Raw genomic sequence first — 20405 nt, forward strand, 5'->3', positions numbered from 1 at the left:
GCTCCAAGCCAGGTCACATCAGAGGGTAAAGATTATACTGTGTCTGAGTAAAAAGATTGCCAGCAATGCCTACCTTACAGAGAACACAGTAAAAACATTGAATAAGGTAATACTCAGACACACACATACAACTCCAGGATTGAGCAAAAGTATATGGATGCTGGAGCGTTGCTGGGTTGCAACCAACTCTTTCACTGGTTCTCCCTCTCTCCTAAAGGTTCATGTGCACTTAAATACTGAAGCTTTGGGGTCGGGGAAAAAGATTTCTTATGATATAAATATACACAATTTAACAGCATAAAAGAGGTTTCCACAGGCAAAGGACTAATAGGAATGTCCAGTGTTCCTGTTTTTCCTCTTGTGAATTAGATTCTCTTTTTTACTGCTATTCTCTGTCTTTACTCAATCAAGTATATTTAGGTTTGATTTTGTTGTGTTTGGCATGAGGGTTATTAAGAGTTCACAGGGGAAGTAGAAAAATAACTGAGTTTCTCAAGATACATTCAATTATGAATTAAAACTGAACAAGCAAGTTGATGATGTGGGGTAGGGGAGAAACAGCTGTCTGATTGCAGAGAAACTCCACCCACCAAAGCTCTGTAGCGGAGTATCAGATTGTAAGTATGACATCCTCAGAGTAAACTCTTAATGGTTGTTCGAACCTTGATGATAGGACATTAAGGGACAGATTCTTTCACGCTTATTCTCATGTAAGTAGTACAACACTCCTTCAGTAGTCTTTTTTATTTCAATAGCACTAGATGGCAGAATCTGGTCATAATATAGTAGTTTCTGAGAGCCTTGGGCTTTACAAAATCAACCCTTTTTTAGGGTGCAGATTAATACATGCAAGCTCTTTGGGGCAGGGACCATCTTTGGGTGGGGTGTACAGTGCCTAGCATAATAGAGTTCTCCAGGACGTGGGCTCCTGGGCACTGCCACAATACAAATGATAAATTATTATAATTAGGACTTTGCCCCCTCTTTCTAATTGTCTCTCTCTCTCTCTCCCTTTCATTGGACTGTTTTGAATCCTTCTGATTTCTGAATGGCATTTGGTAACAATTCTCAAACTTTCCTTTCCTACTGCCTTACAGGAGCACATTTACAAGCTGATGAAGAGTGACAGCTATGCACGTTTCCTCCGTTCTTACACGTACCAAGACTTATTGCTGGCAAAGAAGAAGGTATCTTTTGGGAAGGACATGCTTGCATCTCTTAGCACCTTTTGATTCTCACCTGCTGCTTGCTGCTAGTGTGAAAATGGGAATATTGTTTCATTTACTTTTTTTGTTTTTGAGAACATTTGTTTCCTTCACCTGAAGGCCTAGGGTATGGCATCCCTATATAGAGCTTTGGCAACCATGGCAGGGGAAAGGTAGAATGGCCAGCCAGTCAAAACACAGAATATGGAAAAATGCTCAGATTATACTGGTGTCTTCCAAACTCAATGCAGGCAATTAGAAGTCCACTGTCTCCTCTTCATGACAAAGATGATATCTTGTATCAGAATTAGACCCCATAAATGTGTTCATTTACTAGTCAGGGTAACAAGATTGGGGAGATGGTACAGTATCCTAGATGTAACCATGTGATCTTCCTTTGGGATGCCTTACCTGGGGACCTCCCTGTAATGTCTTACCCCCTCCTCCTTTTCCCAGCTCTTTGCTCCCCGAAAATGTTTGCTTTTTATTTTAAACAAGAAATAATTGTAACCCAGAGAGAAATCAAGAACTTCAGCCATGTTCTTCACCAAAGACCTGGGCCTCAGTTCTTTTCATCCCCTGGGTGTCAGCACGTCCACTGCCAGCAACATATTTTCTGCCAGGAATTCCCCACTCAGAGTAGCAAAGGATGGATTCTGTAGGATTAAGTCAGCTCTTATCCAGCCAGTTCTATTCAGGCAAGGGGGGTTGGAAGGTAAGATACTTACCTCTGCATTTGTGGCGGTGTTTAAATGCTTTCTGTACCTCCGAGCTTGCTCCAGTACTCTGCAAGAGAGAGCGAGAATGTGTTTGTGTGCACGCACCTACCTTTGTATGACCCACTTACAAAACACTAGATACAATTACTTCCAGCTACTGCAGCCTGAGCTTGTGGTTTTCCATCACCATACTCTCTGCTGTTTCTCCACTGCATTCTCAATGGGCTGTCAAATTACAATTTATTGGCACAACTCAATGAAATCCCATTGACTTTTTACATGCTCATTGTTATTATGGATCCTTAAAATGCATATCGTGACATAATGAGCCAAACTTTACTCTCCATTGTGCCTAGCATTCGCTTCAGTTGGATTGCAGTGGTGTGACTGAGGACATAAACTGGCCCTGTGTTTTAAAACCAGCTGGTTTTAGACGAGTACAGACCAGAAGAAATACAAAGTCCTAGCTGACATTTGAAATTTTAAGTTGCTCTTTAAACCTGTGTCAGAATTCAGAGGTTGAGGGAAAGAAAGAGGTGCAGTTAAAACTCTTGAACACCATGTGATAATGTAAAAGAAATTAAAAACCTTTGCTGTCTTATCCCTACGGAAGTCCCTGTATGTTCTCCCTCTCAAGTTCTTCCTTTCAAAACATTAGGACCTGATGGTTCATGTGTTAATACAAAGGGAAGTTCTCCTCCCAGCTCCAGTTTTGAATGAAAGATTTCTTTAGAATCATTGTTTGCTGTCAGATCAAGTGCTAGACCTGTCAGCATGACTTTAACGATTCTCATGCCACCGGAGGAACAGATTTCAGTGTCATGCTAACACTGCAGTGGAAATAAGAATCTAGTTTATTTTAGAAAGAGTTGTGAGTACTCAAGTAAACATATCCAAGCAAAAAGAAAACAGTGGCAAAAATCATGTAGATGTGGCATTCACCAATTTAACATATGGTGGGGGGAAATTAAAGTTACTTCAGAAGCTGTAAAGCACATCTTACTTTGTTCAGCTAGTAGACGTACCCCTGATTGCACAAAGATGGTGACTGAAAGAAAATGAAGTTTCCATATGCTGACCTACCTGGTAGATCCTTAGTAGTTTTATAGCAGATTTGAGAGAGTCCTTTAAGGCTTCTTGAGGCAGCCTGGAATGTGGACTGGGGGTAAAGGAAGAACAGTGGGATACCAGAGCCTTTCAATATTGAGGATTTCAGTTTAAATCCCAAGAGTAAAAATTTGGCTTTATTGAAGTCAGTGGGAGTTTTGCCATTGACTTCAATGGGGCCAGGATTTCACCCCAAAAGTTGGAATCCTTGTCGGGAATACCTCCCAAGTGTCCCTCATTTCAAGGGACAGCACTCATTTTAGTCCCAAACTGGCTCACATTCCAAACCTGTGATGTGCCTTCGCTTTTCTTGTTCACTATTAATTATGGCAGAAATGCAGAATCATGGAACTGAGATTACAGAAAGTTATTTATACTGAGGAAGTGAATCCCACTGCATTTTAAGTTTCTTGTATGAATGTATTTTTGTGTCCCCCTCATTTTGGGTCATTGCCATACATTGCATCCCATATATGGGCCATGTGGCAAAAGTACAGGATTGGGAATCATGAGATCTGTGTTTGTTCCCTGGCTTTTCCACTAATTTTCTTGTGTGACTTTGGGTAAGTCACTTAATCTCTCTATGCCTTATACTCCCCATTCTGTAAAATGCAGGTAATAATTCTGACCTGTGTAGCAGAGATGCTGTGAGTCTTAATTAACATCTGTAAAAATGTCTGGCATATTTTTAGATCCTCAGGTCCAAATCTCTATATTGTATGCACTGTGTAAGTGCAAAGTATCATTTTTCCACATCACAAAATAACTGCACATGTGAGAGTTTCTGATCCAGGGTCTGGAAGTGGAATGAGCAAGAGGGGCTTGTGGGCCAGGATTCAAATACGTTGGCAGAGTTATGAGGAGGAGAGGGGAAAATGAATATACTTTACACAGACTCATGGATATACAGATGGTGGACATGGGCCATGTATAGGCTAGGAGTTCCTTATTCATTCATGATGGAGTTTTTCTTTTTTCCTACCGTTGTCATTGTTATATGTACCACAATATGATGGCCTAGAGCCTGCAAATCCATGGTATACTACTTGGAGTGCAAGACTTGGCTCCAGCAGGGGTGTGTTTGGAGGCTACATGTAGGAACAAGGAAGGTTAAGAGCTAGATGTAGGTCTCTGCATTGCACGGAAGTAGGTCACCCTTGCATGCCTGCCTGCCTCCTTACTCTGAAAAGGGCAGGGTGAAAAAGGGGAAGGATGTGGGCAGTGCATCCATGTATCTGAGGAGAAAAGGCCTTTAGCCTAGTAAGCATGCAGATGAGCAACTTAGCTATGTGTTTGTCTGTGGGCCTCACTCCTGCTTCTAAGTAGGACTCATTAAGTTGCTGTCAGCAGCTGTCTCACAGATGCAGGATTGGGTTCTGCTGCACTCCTTCGCCTACCCATTGCGTTTTACTTCTTGTGCATACGCACAACATGCCACACCTGTGCTGTGCAAGACCAAACATCAGTTTGCCCATATTTCTATTGATACATACATTATCACATTTTATAGTGGGCAATAACCACCATCCCTTCCCCTCAGGAGCCAAAAAATGGCCATGTCCTTGGATGACAGTGAGCTTTATGCAAGAGAAAAAATGCCTGTTACATTTAGGCCTTGAAAAACCTCCTCAGCCACTCACCGAGGGCAAATAGCGATTTTGACAGGGTGTGTTGGCTGAGGAGGGCTAGATATTCATTGGCTCCTGCTCTGAGGAGAAGGAAAAAAGCAGAGCAGCTCAAGCCCCGGTGCTCCTTCAACAGGAGGGGTCATTCTAAGAACCTAGATAAATAGGAGGGAGGGAGTGGAGGGGCTCTGAGACTGCTAGTCTCGTTCAGGAGATGGGGCAGTAAGGACAGTGGCTGATGCACCGACGTTCTTCTGAGAGTGGAACGTTTGTGTAAAATGAACAGCAAGCAGCAAGAGCCATTCTCACCAAAAAGGAGGGGCAGGGGAGCCTTTGATCCACCTTCTTCTAAGAGGAGGAGAGGGGAGGGTTGGAGAGGGCCCTGCTGCAGATGAGGGGCTGAGAGCTATCTGAGCCCCAGGAGGGGTAGAACAGTGGAGGAGCTCTGCAAATAGGTGGGAGTGGGATCTATCATCAGTTTACTGGGGAGGGAGAGCTGATGCGCCAATGTAAATAAAATGTGTTTGGTTTAGGAGAGTAGGGCAGTTGTTTTTCTCCCGTAACAAGAACACATCGGGCCATATTCCATATTGCCCTGTGCTAGTGCGTGCAAAGTAGGTGTAAATTGCCACCCCTCTGATCTAGCAATGTTTTCCACTCATTCTGCGCTGGTATCAATGACTACGTGAGGTGCAGGGTAATTGATAACCTGACTCTTAGTCCACAGGTGAGTGAGTATCAAGGGAATTTTTCAAGCCTTGCTTATAATTATGCCTAGTAAAATCTTGTTCCTTTTGAAATACATGAATCTCATGCTTCTGAAACACAAAAACCTTGAGGAGAAATTAGTAACAGGTTCCAATATGAATGGTGGACCTACAGTGTAGAATACTGAGCTCTTAGAACTCGTTCATACTCTCCTTCAGTCAATGGCAAAACTTTCATTGGTTCCAGCACGAGCACAACTGGGACCTTAGTATACATATCAGAAAGAGAAGAGAACTCAAAAGTCATATTAGCATTCATGGGAGGAGTCTCCATTGCAAACAAGTTTTCTTTGAAAACCAGTCTCATGCTCTCTCACCTTCTCTGTCTCCTTATCGCGTCTGCCAAGCTAACTTCAGCACCTTTCCATCCCCTTCTCAGTCCCTTCAGAGGAATGTGACTGACTTCACTCTTAACGATAGAGCTTTACTTGAGTGCCATAAGAATGCTAAGAGATTTCCTACTAATCATGTTGTTAATCATTTGTAGTTGGTTTTCTAATGTCTACACTGCCCTGTACTAACAGACTCTTTACTCAAAAGAACTAAAATCGGAACAGTTTGATATATAATTAACCAATAGAAAAAAGACAGAGAGAGCTGCAGTAAATGGTTAGTGATACAGCCCATCATATTCTGGATTTTTTCTACACCTAATTGGGCTCAGCTGTTTTTAATAAAAGCTTTTTAAAATTTTAAAAAATCTGTATCCTACTGTTAGCTTGTACAGTAGCTATGTCTGTTTACTGTTGATGAGGGTAAGTTTTCTTTTTCCACGTTTGAGGACTGCTTGAACAAGCTTGTGTGTTTGTACGAGCATCATTGTCATACTTCAACACATTTTGGTGCACTTCCTATGCTTTACCTGACATGTTCAAACAACATACAGAGATCCTTATTCTTTATTTTTCTAAATTCTTACTACTTTATTTTTCAGTTTCCTTCCTCCACTTTGCAAGGCAGCCTCAAGCACCTTTGGTTTGAGCTGGACCGAGGCAGGCAAGCGGTTACCTCAATAACACATAGCCAGTCACACATTTTGTAGACAAGCAGGCAGGAAATGCTGGAGAGCAATACAGCCAGCACAAATGTGCGCTTCTGCTGAAACTGTGCATGTCAGCTGCTTGGCTTGCAGCCAGGTTTGAGTGCTTTTTATTTTAATAGAAAAATGTAACGCTTTGATCAACAACTTGATACTCTGGTGTTCTGTAGATACCTTAGACAGTTAGATTTAAACTCAGGGCTATTGTGTTAATACAGTTCACCGTAAGTGTGTCATATATTGGAGCTGGGAGAGTTTGCAAGGCAGGTTTCAATATAGGACCTTAGCAGGGCTAAATTTTCAGATGGTAGTTCCCAGTGAACCCTTTCAGTATTAGAATAAAACTTATATGCTACAGCTTGTCAGTTGATACAAAATTTCAGTGCCCCAAACTGAATCCTTGTGGTCCATTTACACCACCCACTCCAGTTTCCCTACAATAGTGTTCAAGACATTCCTGATTCTTCAGTTGCAGAATTTGCCAGAGAATTGAACCTTTGCTACCAAAAGGAGCTCCAGAGTCTAACCTTTCAAAAACAGCCACGTTTCTAGCTCTCCTGGTGGTGAGCAGCAGCAGCGAGGCAGCAGTGCAGAAGTTCAGATCTGGGCAGCTGGCCAGCAGCAGCTGCTGGCCATGGGCGTTCATGTTGTATGCAGTGCAGGAGGACTGTTTTTTTTAATCCTGCTCCCATCCCATCCCGCAATACCCACTTCCACTCCCACTCATTCCCACGTTGTTTCCTGAATTTTTACCATGCTTCTGCTATTAAGACAGTGGGCCCTACGGCATCTGTGGGATCCCAGTCCCACGTCAGGGCTCTAAAATTGTCCTAGCAATGGCTGGACATGTTGTTCTCAGGATGTCTCTCCACTAGCACCCACCCACTTTTCCTGCACCCCCAAGCAATGGGATGGGAACCCCCAACCCTCCCAACTCATCCGTGCAGAGGGAATGGAGTCCTCATGCACCTCCACAAGGGGCTGAGCAGCCCCTGCATCTCCTTTTCCCCACCCAAAGGGATTAGAAAACTCTAACCCTCCATGCATCGTCATGCAAAGGGGATGGGCCGCCCCATCAGCCCCCATTGCCACCCTTACTTCTGCGCGGCTGCTGGTGGTAGTGCTGCCTTCAGCGTAGAGCCCTGCAGCAGGACTGGGGTCCCACAGGCGCTGGGGTCCCACAGGTGCTGGTGGTGGGATAAAAATTCAAGAAGCAATGCGGGAGCAGGTGGGAGTGGGTACTGAGGGGCAGTACAGGAGCAGGATTAAAAACAGAGCCCTCCCGTGCTGCCAACAACATGAACAGCCCGGCCAGCAGCCGCCACTTTCCAACCAGCCGGCTCTGACGTTCTGTGCTGCTGCTGGTGGCGGCAACGCCACCTTTAAAGCTTGGTGGCCGGAGAGCAGCAGCTGCTGACTGGGATCCATACGCCTCCCCGAATACAGAAGTTAAACTATGCCTATGTTTGCTAGAATAATTGTATCTGGGACAACACACTCCAGGGCTTGTGCATTGTGCTATCCCTTTTACAGACTCTCTTTTTTCTGTTTTCATAGGTATATATGACCCTATCTCAGATGGGGGTACGTGGTAGACTACTTTATTTGGAAAGGGGTACGCAGCCTAAAAAGTTTGAAAACCACTGGCCTAGACATTACATTTCATTGTCAAAATTGTGCCGTTAAAGCACTGGGCATTGCTGGGGATGAGGCAAAGCTGCATCACTTCAGTGGGAGGTCAAGAAGCAGGGATGTAGCCATGGGTGGGCCTGAGTGGGCTGGAGCCCACCCACTCAGCATCTAGGCCCACCCAAATCTGAGTAGGGGTGTAGAGCATCACATGGGCACCTGAAATCTAGGGTGGAGCTATGCGCCCGCCCTTCAGAAATCTACACTCCGGCAGCTCTGCCTTGCCATTTTCTGAGTCGCCCCATGAGCGTGCCCAGCTCGGCAGGTGAAGGCCTTTGTCTGGGGGCACCAGGGCTAGGAAGGGGGCGTGGTGTCGGGGGAGAAGCTGAGCTGGCACAGTCTGTCATTGCCTGTCCACCCAGGGGTGAAAGGAACTTAAAGGACTTACCAGTACTCTGGAGTCCTGCTCTGGGGGGGGCGTGGCCTCGACTGGAAGAGGCGGGGCCTTTAAATACCCAGGCCCTTTAATCAAGATTTAAAGGCCCCAGGGCTCTGGCTGTGGCTGGTACCCCTGGGGCCTTTAAATCACCCCCGGAGCTCCCAGCTGCCTCTGCAGCTGGGAGCCCCAGGGCTCAGGGGTGATTTAAAGGCCCCCTGCCGCTACCCCAGGGCTTCGGCAGCGGGACTCGCGGGGGTGCTTTAAAGAGCCCGAGGCTTCCCAAAGCAGCTGGAGACCCTGGCCATTTAAATCACCGCCAGAGCCCTGCCACCGCTACCCCAGGGCTCCGGCAGCAGGGCTTGGGCGGTGCTTTAAAGGGCCCGGGGCTCCCCATAGCAGCCAGAGCCGCGGGACCTTTGTAGCACCACTGGAGCCCAGACACCACTACCTCAGGGGCTCCGGCAGCACTTTAAAGGGTCTGGGGCTCCGGCCGCTGTGGGGTACTTGCTCTCGCCTGTATGCCATACCGGACCGTACTGGCTTATTTTCACCTCTGCCTCCACCTGAAAGTCGGGGCCCACCCAAATTTCCACTCCTAGCTACACCACTGTCAAAAAGGGACAGTGCTTCTGAGAGGCCCAGTGCACAAAGGTACTGCACAGTCTACGTTGTCCTTTAGATTGATGCAGTGGTGCACTTGGCCTGATCTGTGTCAAAGGGCAGCTCCATGCCTCACTTTCTCCCTACCTCTCCCATGTGCCTCCCCTGGGGAGACATGCTTCCCTGTGAGTGCATGGAAGGAGGAGTTTCTGCCCTTCCCCGTGCACAGGGACTGCAATTATGACTTAATCTTACACTGGCCACATATGAGTGAGTCTGGAGGCTACTTGTACTTTCCTCCACTCACACACTGTGGTGTGAATGTTAAACAACCCCCACAGTGCCCAATCCACACAGGGTATAGATCTGTTATAGCCCCAGCTATGGAGTCTGGTTCTTTAGCTCCACTAGTAAAGATCTGTACTTTCAGCTCTCGATGTCCCTGGTTCAGTCCCCAGAGTTGGTCAAGATAGTGGCTGTCACACAGTGACCAAATTATGACAGATTCAACAGAAGTCCAACTCACAAAGATCACCAGCACAACTGGCACTAGCTGGGCATCCTGGAAGGTGTTGCTCTTTGGGTAGGTAGAAGGGTTGGGAGTAATTCACAGGCATGAAGAGTTTGCTTGAGAAGCAGACATTTATTACAATAAGACTAGGACCATCACTTACGATAACTTCTTAACTTCCTGGAGCAGGAGTCTTCTTTCTGCTCTTCCCAATCTTGATTTACCCTGGACCCCTTTGGGCGGGGTGAGTTTCTCTGACTCTCCAAGAGTTTACCCAATCAGAAGGAAGAGTCTGTTCATCTTCCCCACCCCTTACCTATCATTCCTTTATTTACTTTCCACGTCAGCTTTCCTGCCCCCACCAACTCTTGTACTGCGCAGAGAGGTGCTGCTGGTGTGCCATATAGAAGCCACAATGAACAGCTTCCCCAGTGGTCCAGTTTGGAATTACACCTGCCATTTTAACTTATATTTGGCCAAAACCCTCAATTTAACATTGTTTTATACATGGTTCTTGAATATGAATATCAGTATAACCTGCACAATGAACACTAGTATTGAAAGCATGGCCTCATTGTTCCTCTTCTCTCCCTACTGAAATGCTGTCCTTAGAATTAAAAATCACAGTAAACGAATATATTTTTTAAAACAACACTATTTTATAGATCAGTTATACAATTTCATCATCCTAGAATCTCTAGCATTTGTGTTGGATGCTTTATGGTGGCATCTTGGCTCTTTTAAATAGTTACACAGGAGAATGTTCCGTGGTTGTCTCATGCAGACAAGGGATGTTGTTTTCTTTCAATGTCCATTTCCATTGGCCCTGCTGTCTCTGAGGACTCATCACTGACAGCTCATTCAGTCTGGTCTTCTAGGCATTAAAGTGCTGCTCTTTGTTGGTAGAGGTAATGAATTGGCAGTATAATCTTGTAAAGGCTTGGCATATATCCAGTTACAGGTGCCTTCACCAGTTCACCTGTCTTCCTTTTGGATTCTCTGTGTCTTCTCTTTGTTGTTTCTGTACTCCTTCTTTGTCATTTTGGGTTGATATTCCAGCTGAAGTCACAGCTGGTAGGTAATCACAGGCAGAAGATTCTAAAGAAGTACTTTACTTGTATCTGTTTCTCTTAGGGGTTTTATCTCATATACATGGCCCTCTCTTCTTCCCTCTTCTCCAGTATAAATTGTATCCTCCCAATATCATCATCTTTTCCCTGGCTCGCCACATTCACATAAGTTCCTTTTCAGGACTCTGTCTCCAGGGTGCAAGCACTGCTCAGAGCTTTCTGTCTGCAGTCACACTACTGAATTTCTCCTGTGTTCCATAACAACTTGTCGGCCCTCTTCAGCTGTTCTCTTCATCAGTCTGCATAGTTGGTTCAGTCCTCCTCTCTGGATGGACACCAGTCAGTTGTTAATGGATCCCACTGCTGAAACCCATATGCTTCTAAGCCCCCTGCATCTGGGTAATGACTCATCACTGTCCCTAACCCTTGGTCTCTCGGGCACACTTCTGGATGGACCCTGGGTGTTTGATGCTATTCTTGGGCAGTGGAATACGTCCAATTGCTTAGACATATTCCCCCAGGATCCACCTGGCTGTGAGAGCTCTTGTTTCTCAGCTAACCCCTTCAGGGACAGATGAGCCAGGAATGCAGGCGTAATGAAGGAATTTGTTAACCATACACTTTGCTCTTAAAAAGCACACTAGGGAATTATGGATCTTTGGAGAATGGCAAACAGTCCTGAACACAGCCCCCCAGGCCTGATCTCACCCTTCCTGTGAGTCCTGGGTTTGGGCAGCATCCTTAAGCTAGGTATCCCTTCTTGTCTTCTTACTTGCCTGTGGCAGTGGTCTGGCCTCGTGCTTAGAGAAGCACCCCTCTTCACCTCTGTGCTTTCTGGAGAAGTTCTAGTTTCCAGCCCGCTCCCTGGCCCCATCAGTTTCTGAGCAGACAGTCATTCAGAGTCAATGGCCCTACTGATAGAAAATCTATTGTTCCAGTAGGGAAGTTATCCAACATTGGTGGCCCTTGTTTGCTCAGTCTCAGCTTTTTAGAATTTTCCACTAGCTGTCAAGTCCCTGCCACAAAATGGGTGCTTTAATCTACCCTGGAGGTTACAACACAGCATGAAGGTCACACTCCAAGAAGGAGGTTACAGTACAAAGCAGAGCTTCTGAAACAAAATGGGTTTCACAATTTGATACAGACATATCCTCAAGCTGTCACTTTTGGCATGACTATTTCCCACTTTATTCTGTACACAGTCAAACCTATCTATAGGAAATCTTGGCGATGGGACCATACAGCAATAAAATGGAGAACACCCATTTATGTTTGGAGCAATTATAATCATTCACTATGTGGTACAGACAGTCCTTCTGAATGTATTGTTCCTCAGACAATGTATCATTACTGAGAAAGTTCTGCAGACTGTTTCAACTGGGTTCCTTGAAGATGGTCAGGTGTGGTGGTATGGATGCTTTGTATCTCACTGTACTCCCCAAGTCTCTTTAAGAGTTGATTCTTAAATTCCTTATGCTCATGGATCTTTTCGGAAAATTCAGATTGAAGGACAAAGTCTCTGAGTACTTTATTGTCAAATGTTCTGCTGGATTTATTGGCTGTTGGAGAGATCTGTGTAAATATAGTGAAATGATGTGTTCTCTACTTCCTTTTACTAATGTCTAAATGCAGCCAAACAATGGAGAAGGGTGGTGGCTGTTGTGCTCTGCCAAGGGCTGGTGATTTTTTTCTAATTATTAGGTCTTTTCCATTCAACATGCTGACAAACATGCCAATAACTCATCAATTTCTTTCCTCATTAGTGGCCAAAAGAATCTCCCTTGTGCCAAATGAAATACTGTTCAGTCCTGAGGTGAGCCATGTTCCTCATGTAGTGAGGTGTATGTGTTTCAGTCTTATTACAATGAAGTTTTATGACTTGTAGCATATGAATATCCCTAAGCTCTGTGTAAACCAAAACCCGGGCCAAAAACATGACCTCATCTTTCCGCAGCCATACACAGTGTACATATGCTGCCTCATACCGAGGTGGCTTCTCCTGAGAAGAGGTGAGGCACATTGTGTGATGCAGTGCGGTGAAAATCTGCTTCTACCCTCTCAATAAACAGAGGAGTTCAGGCTGTAATTCCAGTGCTGTTTTTCTCCAGCACTGCATTCACTCCCCAGAACATTATAAAGTTGACATGGTTCTTCCATCTTTCTAAAATCTGGCTAGGAGCCTCCAATCAACTGTTTGGCAGATGTTAACCAGAATCAGAGGTCTCCGCACAAACAGCTACAGAAGGAAAGTTCAACAAGAAATCAATAACAACACTACACAGACCCTGTTTTGTAGCTTTGACTCAGCTATGGAGCACATTTTTAACAGAAGAGAAGAAAAAGTGTCGTTCTCCAAGGCAGCTGGTGGCTCTCATTCTTTAAGGGTTTGCTGTTTGCAAAAAAAAAAAAAAAATCCAATTTTTAATTTATTTTGTTTATTTTTTTGCTTCCTTATGTTTTGCTGCTGTTTTGAAAAACTGCATTTAAGCTGAAGGTTTTTTTTCTGTATTTTTTCTCCCCACTTTTTTTCCCCTTAAAGCCAGAGAATGAGCAAGGTCGTAGAACTTCTCTAGAAAAGTTCACTCGCAGTGTGGTAAGTTCCTTATTTTTTTTTCTTTCCTCGGCATTTTACTTTTAGTTGTGGGGTGTTGGTGCTTAACTTTTTAGTTCTTTTTTAATTTTTTGGCAGCTAGCCTTTTTGCAGCTTTTCTTTTAATTCAGTCGCTCATCAAAACTGTAGCTCTTAAGAAAGGGTTGTTGGGGGGAGGAGAACAGAATTCCATAATGTGCAATCTGGATAAAAATCACCACATCAGTAGGCCAATTTTGGTTAGCGTTAAAAGGCAGGTTGTGGTTTTGCTATTTTCACACTACAATATTTGTTATGGCTTACCTTGCACATTGTAGTAGGACAGCATGGTTATAATAGCGTCATTTGTATTGTATCCATATTGATTTCTATGCATGGTTAATAATAACATATATATAAACACATATATACCCATATTGCACCTTTTATGTATCAACTGCAACAACTTCCTTGGTAGCCCAGATTTGTTGGTGGTGTTGTGAGAAGGTGATGTATGATGATGAAGATGATAGTCAGAATGCGGTTGAATCTGTAAGAAGCTACTGTTCAGTACAAGATTTTGTGAAAAGAACATGATCTTTATTACATTTTCAAACACCTGTGTAATGAAGGAATTGTACTACATGTAGATACAGTACATATGCTTGTATTTGTGTGTGTACATACATGTATGTATATTTTTATATAATACATACGCATGCACCATATATATAAAGATAAAATATTTGGATACACAGATAGAAAAGGGGAAACTACTCAGGTAAGTGTGAGCTATAATACAATGTGTAGGCATCAAGGGGTTCTTTCTGATGCTGTCATGCTAACTATACAAGCGAAACTCAGTTGTGACATCTGATATGTCTGCAGACTCCAAAGATGTGTGTTATCTCTACTGGCAGGTTTCTTCTGTAGTGCTTTAATATAGTTAATGCATATGGGAGACATAAAAAACCCCATGTTTACAACACAATCATATACAAAATATTACTCAGCCAATCTCTGTGTGTGTGTGTGTGTGTGTGTGTGTATTCTAAAATTGTCAGAAAGCGAGAGAGAAGAAAACAAAAAGAAATATAGTATAGATATTTTTACACTTGGAGCCAGATTCTGCTCCCAGTTATGCTCATATATACTGAGAGTAAGTCAGTGACTTTTGTGGAGTAACTGGTTTAACAGTAGCATAATATGGTTCTGAGAGCAGAATATGGTATTTAGGATTTTGATTTCAAGATTAGTATGAAAATCTCATCTTGAAGTACTAGGGTTATGGTATAAAATGTAGTCAAGGCAATCATCATAGATTGATCTATAGTTTAGGTATTGCAGTAAACTGTAAATGATGTCCTTGCATTTTATAGCTGGTATAAATTGGTTTAGCTGTACTTTAATTTCTATGGATCCAAGCCAATTTACATCACCTGAAAATCTGACCCATATGATTTTTAACCTGTCATTGTCACTTTAAACAAAATAATTGTTCTTGTTTAAAATCTTATGAGATCAATAAGCTGTTTTAAACAACACAGGAAACTGGATTTCTGATAATATTACAGACTACTAATTTTTCCCCCTTATGCCTATCGTCATGTGATCAAAACTCTTTTGGCCTGATTTTCAGTTACACTATTTGTGCACTAGAGACAGGGCTGAGGGGGCGGGGGAGAGATGATAGTTTTAAGCCATCTTTGTGCTCACTGTATTCAGGACCCAGGAAAGCACTGACAAGGCCTATGATGTAAATTGGAGCTATTCTAATTTATGGTCTGCTTCCCCAGGCCACTTAAGTGCCCTGGGAAACTGAGAGTAGACATAAGCGAGTGCAGCCCACCTATGTTCTAACATGTCCACAATCTGCCTTCTTTACTGTGTGTTGAGAGCACAGACAGCACCAAGCCTTTTTGTTGGTACTACATCAGCTGAGGAGGACCTCTGAACCTAGGTACTACATCAGCTGAGCAGGACCTCCCTGGGGGCTGTATCCACACCGTTTAAGTCTCTTTATGTTGCCAGAAAACCATAAAACGAGCCTTAGTGTAAGTGAAAATTGGACCCTCAATATTTCTCTGTTGTGACTTATTATATGTCATAGTTCTTTGTTGTCAGGGGCTGGGAAGTGGGTGGTCTGACACAGTGGTCAGAGCAGGAGTTGGGCAATGGGAGCAAGGATCAGAACCAGAGGATGGAATCCGGAGTCAAAGCCAGGAATCAGAGCCGAAGGTCAGGACCAGAGTCAGAGGCCAGAGCTGAATTAGAGTCAGGGAGTCAAGCCAAGGGAAGAAAAGCAGGAACCAGGAAAAAGGCAGGGATGAAGTCAGGAACCAGCATCAAGGCTGGGAGTAGCAACAGCAAGCCAGGATCCACTTTGTTGCACAGACAGCGTCTTGTATCCCCTTCTGGGTTAAATAGTGTACCTGGTCCAAACAGTGGCTCCAGAGATCCTCCAACCAGGGCCTTGTGGCATGGGTGGTACTTTCAGTGGAATGTAAGGTGCTAGGGCTCCCAATATGCCAGGCCCTGGCAGGCTGTTGGGTGGAGTTGTGAATGTGGCAGCAACCCATGGGCCCGGGTTCAGGACCTGTGGCTCCTCACACTTGCTGGATGAATATAGAGGTGTGAAAAGAGAGATTCCCAGTACTGGAGAAAAGGACAAACATTTATTTTGTTATATGGTTTCTTCAAACCACAAAATATTTTGCAGTTTTTGTCTCATGTTTTAGATAAAAATGAAATACAAGCTTTTGTTGCTTCCAAAATGCCTTCTCAGGGGGTGAAATGCTTTGTGGGCTCAGTCCCTAAGCTCTTAAATATAGTGTCATGTTCTGAGGTTCTTGCTATCCTGGATGATGTAGTTTAACTCCAGACCAGGTAGACTACTATCAGAAAAGACGCCATGGCACCCTACTAACCAGACCGAAACTTGGAGCCTTCAGGGATGACAAGTGAGTAGTAAGGAAGAGCAAGACCTTATTAAGATGATTCTTTTCATCCTGAACCTTAATTTCTACAAATCCATAAAGCCAGGACTTCTCTTGGGATAGTTTTGACTCAGAAGTAGGTTCACAGATGAAATTGCGTAAAATCTTTTCTTAGTGTAAAATCTTTTCTTACTGTAAAATGTGCCAAGTTTCCCCAGAAGCCAGATACCACCATTTTCACATTAAACCGAACAGAAATGGCAACATTTTGCCCTTCAGCAGCTTTCAGAATTGTCAGAAAAACAAATGTTTCATGTTTTACTTACAAATGTTCCTGAAGCAATGATTGATATCTTTGCACAACTACACGGGGAGGGTACTCATTACTCCACGACCCTTATGTAACAAAGGGTATATTCTGCAATTGCTCCCCAGTGGAGCTCCACATTGCCACCAAAGGGAGTTCTACCTGCAGAATCAGGGCATTATATTTCATGTCCCGGCTCACTTGACCTGATAACTCACAACATGCCAGATATCCTCAGACTCCTCAACTTCTCTTATGAAATATTTGCAGCTCATATTTTCATTGTTATTTTCCTTTCTGCTTCTGAGCCTCAGGCCTCCTCCAAGCAGTCAGGAAGTAACACATGGGCAATGACATTGTCACTGTACATTGTGGCAGCCCCTGCATCATCAACACTGCTGTCTATTCACACCCATGCACTCTTCCTTCAAGCACTGGCTTTACCCCAGCTGTACCACAGCCAGGGGGAACAGCAGTACAGTCTTAGTACCAAATGTCACAGCCACCTGTGCAACACTGGTGGTCCATGTATGGTCCATGTATATACTGTGGAGCAGATCTCACAGCTGTTCTCTGCACAGAATTGTCACTGATTTTACACGAGAGTTCTGTAAGTGGAGCAAATGCAAAGTTCTCTTCTAATGTAGGGTGAGTCCTTAAAAAATATATGGACAGATATACAGGTCTGATGTAAGCATCTGCAACACTTCTGCCAGGTGGAGTCGGCAGCAACAAGAGCCAGGTTCAATATCTAGGGATTCCTCTTAGCAATACAAAACGGAACTGGCTCAAGCCACACCTGGTAATCCGGAAAAATTAAACACCACCTTTGGGTGCTTCTAAGAGGCAATACTTCCCCTGTCACAAGCACTGACTTTGTGTAGAGCAAGGAAAACTTTTAATAAATGGGGAAAAGGAATCCAGCATTAATTTGGGAAAACACCACTACCACAATTTGAAAGCAAATGACCATGAGATTGCAAATACCCCAGAGCATGCTGGGCAGTGTCCTTTGCCTCAGTTTCTCACCTTTCAGCATGAAAGTCCAACAACAAATGTTCCTTTAACATATCACTCCTCTCTCCCTCCACTGCACCCCACTCACAGTTGCTGTCCATGGTCAGTGAAGACCCACAGTTCAGAGGTACATTCATATGAGTTCACCGCCCGTCTAGGGGAAGCGGGGAAGCACCAAGCAATGCCTCAGCTACTGCACTGCGGCTGCAACTGGCTCACAGTGGTTGCCATTCACTCTGCCACCATCCCACTGCCACCGCACTCTGCTACCTCTGTCTCTCTGCTGCAACATGATGGTCTGAGGTTCCACCACTAAACCCGGTCTCAGTGATTTCAGAGGGTAGTGGGGAACCTCACTGCTAGTGCAGGCTGTGCAGTGACTTTCACTGCAACACTATTCCACACCTGGGTAAGGCTCAGCACCTGGTTATTACTGATTTCAGCGCTAGTGGTCACTGAACAAAAAAAGGACTCTCGATGGAGTCCAATCAGCTCTGTCTTTAAACAGTACAAAGGGGAGAGTCAAATGTTGTCCAGGGCTCCTTAGGCAGAGCCCACACCCCTATGTCAGAACACCTGTATCCACACTCTCTCCTTCACTGGGATTTGGTATCCCTAACCCCTACTTAGTGAGTGAGATTCAGTTTAGGGGGAATTCCTCATTCAGGGCAGGCTAAGTACAGTTCTGCTATCCTTTTTTCATACACTAAAGTTAACATTTCATTACCACTGCACGCAATACTGAAGTGATCTGTAACCCAACACCAGCCAAAAGTGATCATTTTGGCAAAGCAGCTCCACCATGCTGCGCACTTAGGCAGAGTAGGCATGTCTATCGAAACACAGTCTGTTCCTGAAGTCTTTTCCCCCAGCTCAACACTAGGTATCAGGGGAGAGCTCATTCAGACCCTACTTACACATCCATCAAGATTCACCCGGCCCATTGGGCCACATATTTGATGGTCATTCTTTGAAAGCATAATTCAAAACCTATAATCTTTTAAACCTTTCAAAGGGGCCTTGGGAAGATTCTTGTGGAGTAAATCTAGGGGGCAGTCACAGTCAAGGTGGGCAGGACTTTGCAGATCTGACAGCCTCTTGCTTCAATGTGCCTTCTAATCCACCTCATTTTAACAAAGATGGCACTGTGCAAGTGACAGGTTTAACTTAATACAGTTTTCTTCAGTGTATGGCAAGGAGTGACATAACCAAAGCTGAGTTATCCTTTTTCTGCTCACAAGTATAGATAAATGACATCATAAAAATCAGACATCATATGTCATATTATAAATAGCACCCGGTATTAAGGGTTATAACTTAATTTTAGGCGCACACACACACACACAAAAATCCATATAATCTACATTTCTCTCCTCTGACATGTGTGATCATCTTACTAATTAAAAGTAGCCTACCAATGCTATTTTTAGTCATGCAGTCTCAGCCTAGTTGTTTAAACCGCTGTAGTTTCCCATCTGCTTTGGAAATGATTTAATAATCAGACAGGCAGAAGCTTAGTTTTCATAAGCTGGGATGATCCATCAGGGCCATGAGTAGAAGAAAAATATATTTTAATGAATACATGGAGGGAAAACATTGATGTTTTTATATTACAGCGAAAGCCATTGGGTCCATTCCTGTCTTGTTGCTGGTAGCACATAATATTTCCCACATTTAATAAAAGGAGAAACAGATGATGGTTCCCTCATAGCATGCTTCAGCTTCTTGAATATTTCCGTTGCCTGAAGTCCAACTGGTAGTTAGTCCAGTGCCAATTCTGAGATTAAAACCATGATTTCCATCCTTCGCAGGATGTATATGTGTGACTACCAGAGCTGAGCTTAAGCTATAAAGTTCAGATCAGAAGCCAAACTTTTCTAAAATTGTAACATTCCAGAAGGCTGCCACCGTGAGAAAACCAGCATGAAAACAAGTGACAATATTGAGCACTAGGGGCCCCACATTTCATTCCTACTTGACATTTATATGAACAAAAAGAGCACTTGCAGGTACAATAGCTAGGATTTTTTTGTAAATGACCAGGAGTATCAGTCTTCATGCTTCAGGCCATAAAATGGTCACCAGTCGTGGTCGAAAAGGAATTCTAGCCAGGGGATAGTTTTGTATGGTTTAGGTTTATTTGGGTGTTTCAAAACTTTCTCTAATTCATTAGCCACTGTAAGGAGGTAGGATACTGGCCTAAACAGACCATTGGTCCTAACTGGTATGGCAGTTCTTATGTACTTCTCTTCCACTTAATGAATATTGCAAAGATAGTTGTATGGACAAAGAGAAGTAAAAATGTGCCACTGGCAGCATCACCTATCAAGTGTCTGCCAATGCAATGGTGGTGCCTGTCAAATACCAGCCCAAACCAAAGTGCCTAGCCATAGAGCAAGCGTACAGGATGTAATAGTTGATGCCAAGTCATTGGTCTGGGAAGGTGTATGTTTCATACTTCTGGCTAAAACAGTAAGCATGTTGTGAAGGATAATTATTAGTGCTTATGGAACAATCCCCTCATGTACGTGCGCTCTCTCTCTCTCTCTCTCTCTCTCACTCTGCTAATGCAGTGGAATTTATGTTTAAATGTCATTTGTATAAACTTGTTACAGAATGTTTCCTAGCTGCTTACAGCCTATGTATGTTCATACAAGTTAAATGTAGATTACAGTACATCTCATACAGTTAGCATCTGTATGGTGTAGTAAAACATGAAGTGAAAAGGAATCCAACAGTCAGAGAGAATGAATGAATTCAGGGAGATTCAAAGAATCAGGGAGAGGAGTTTTTTTAATGAGTAGGTTAGAAGTCCTAGATCATGGAAAAAAGATGAGTTTAGAGATGGGGTATGGAAAGGATCAA

General features: G+C 43.8%; 1 protein-coding gene across 1 annotated transcript in view; it reads left to right on the forward strand.

Annotated features, from left to right (window-relative positions):
• Positions 1-13877, forward strand: part of RGS6 (regulator of G protein signaling 6) — a 449956-nt gene extending 436079 nt beyond the window's left edge. Inside the window, exons 15-17 of the mRNA XM_077819976.1 lie at positions 1098-1187; positions 13251-13304; positions 13788-13877. Of these exons, the coding sequence (XP_077676102.1) occupies positions 1098-1187; positions 13251-13304; positions 13788-13877 (234 nt within the window). The remainder of the gene's footprint in view (positions 1-1097; positions 1188-13250; positions 13305-13787) is intronic.
• Positions 13878-20405: the final 6528 nt, after the last annotated feature.

Source organism: Eretmochelys imbricata, chromosome 6 (genome assembly GCF_965152235.1).
Source record: "Eretmochelys imbricata isolate rEreImb1 chromosome 6, rEreImb1.hap1, whole genome shotgun sequence".
NCBI classification, from domain to species: domain Eukaryota; kingdom Metazoa; phylum Chordata; order Testudines; family Cheloniidae; genus Eretmochelys; species Eretmochelys imbricata.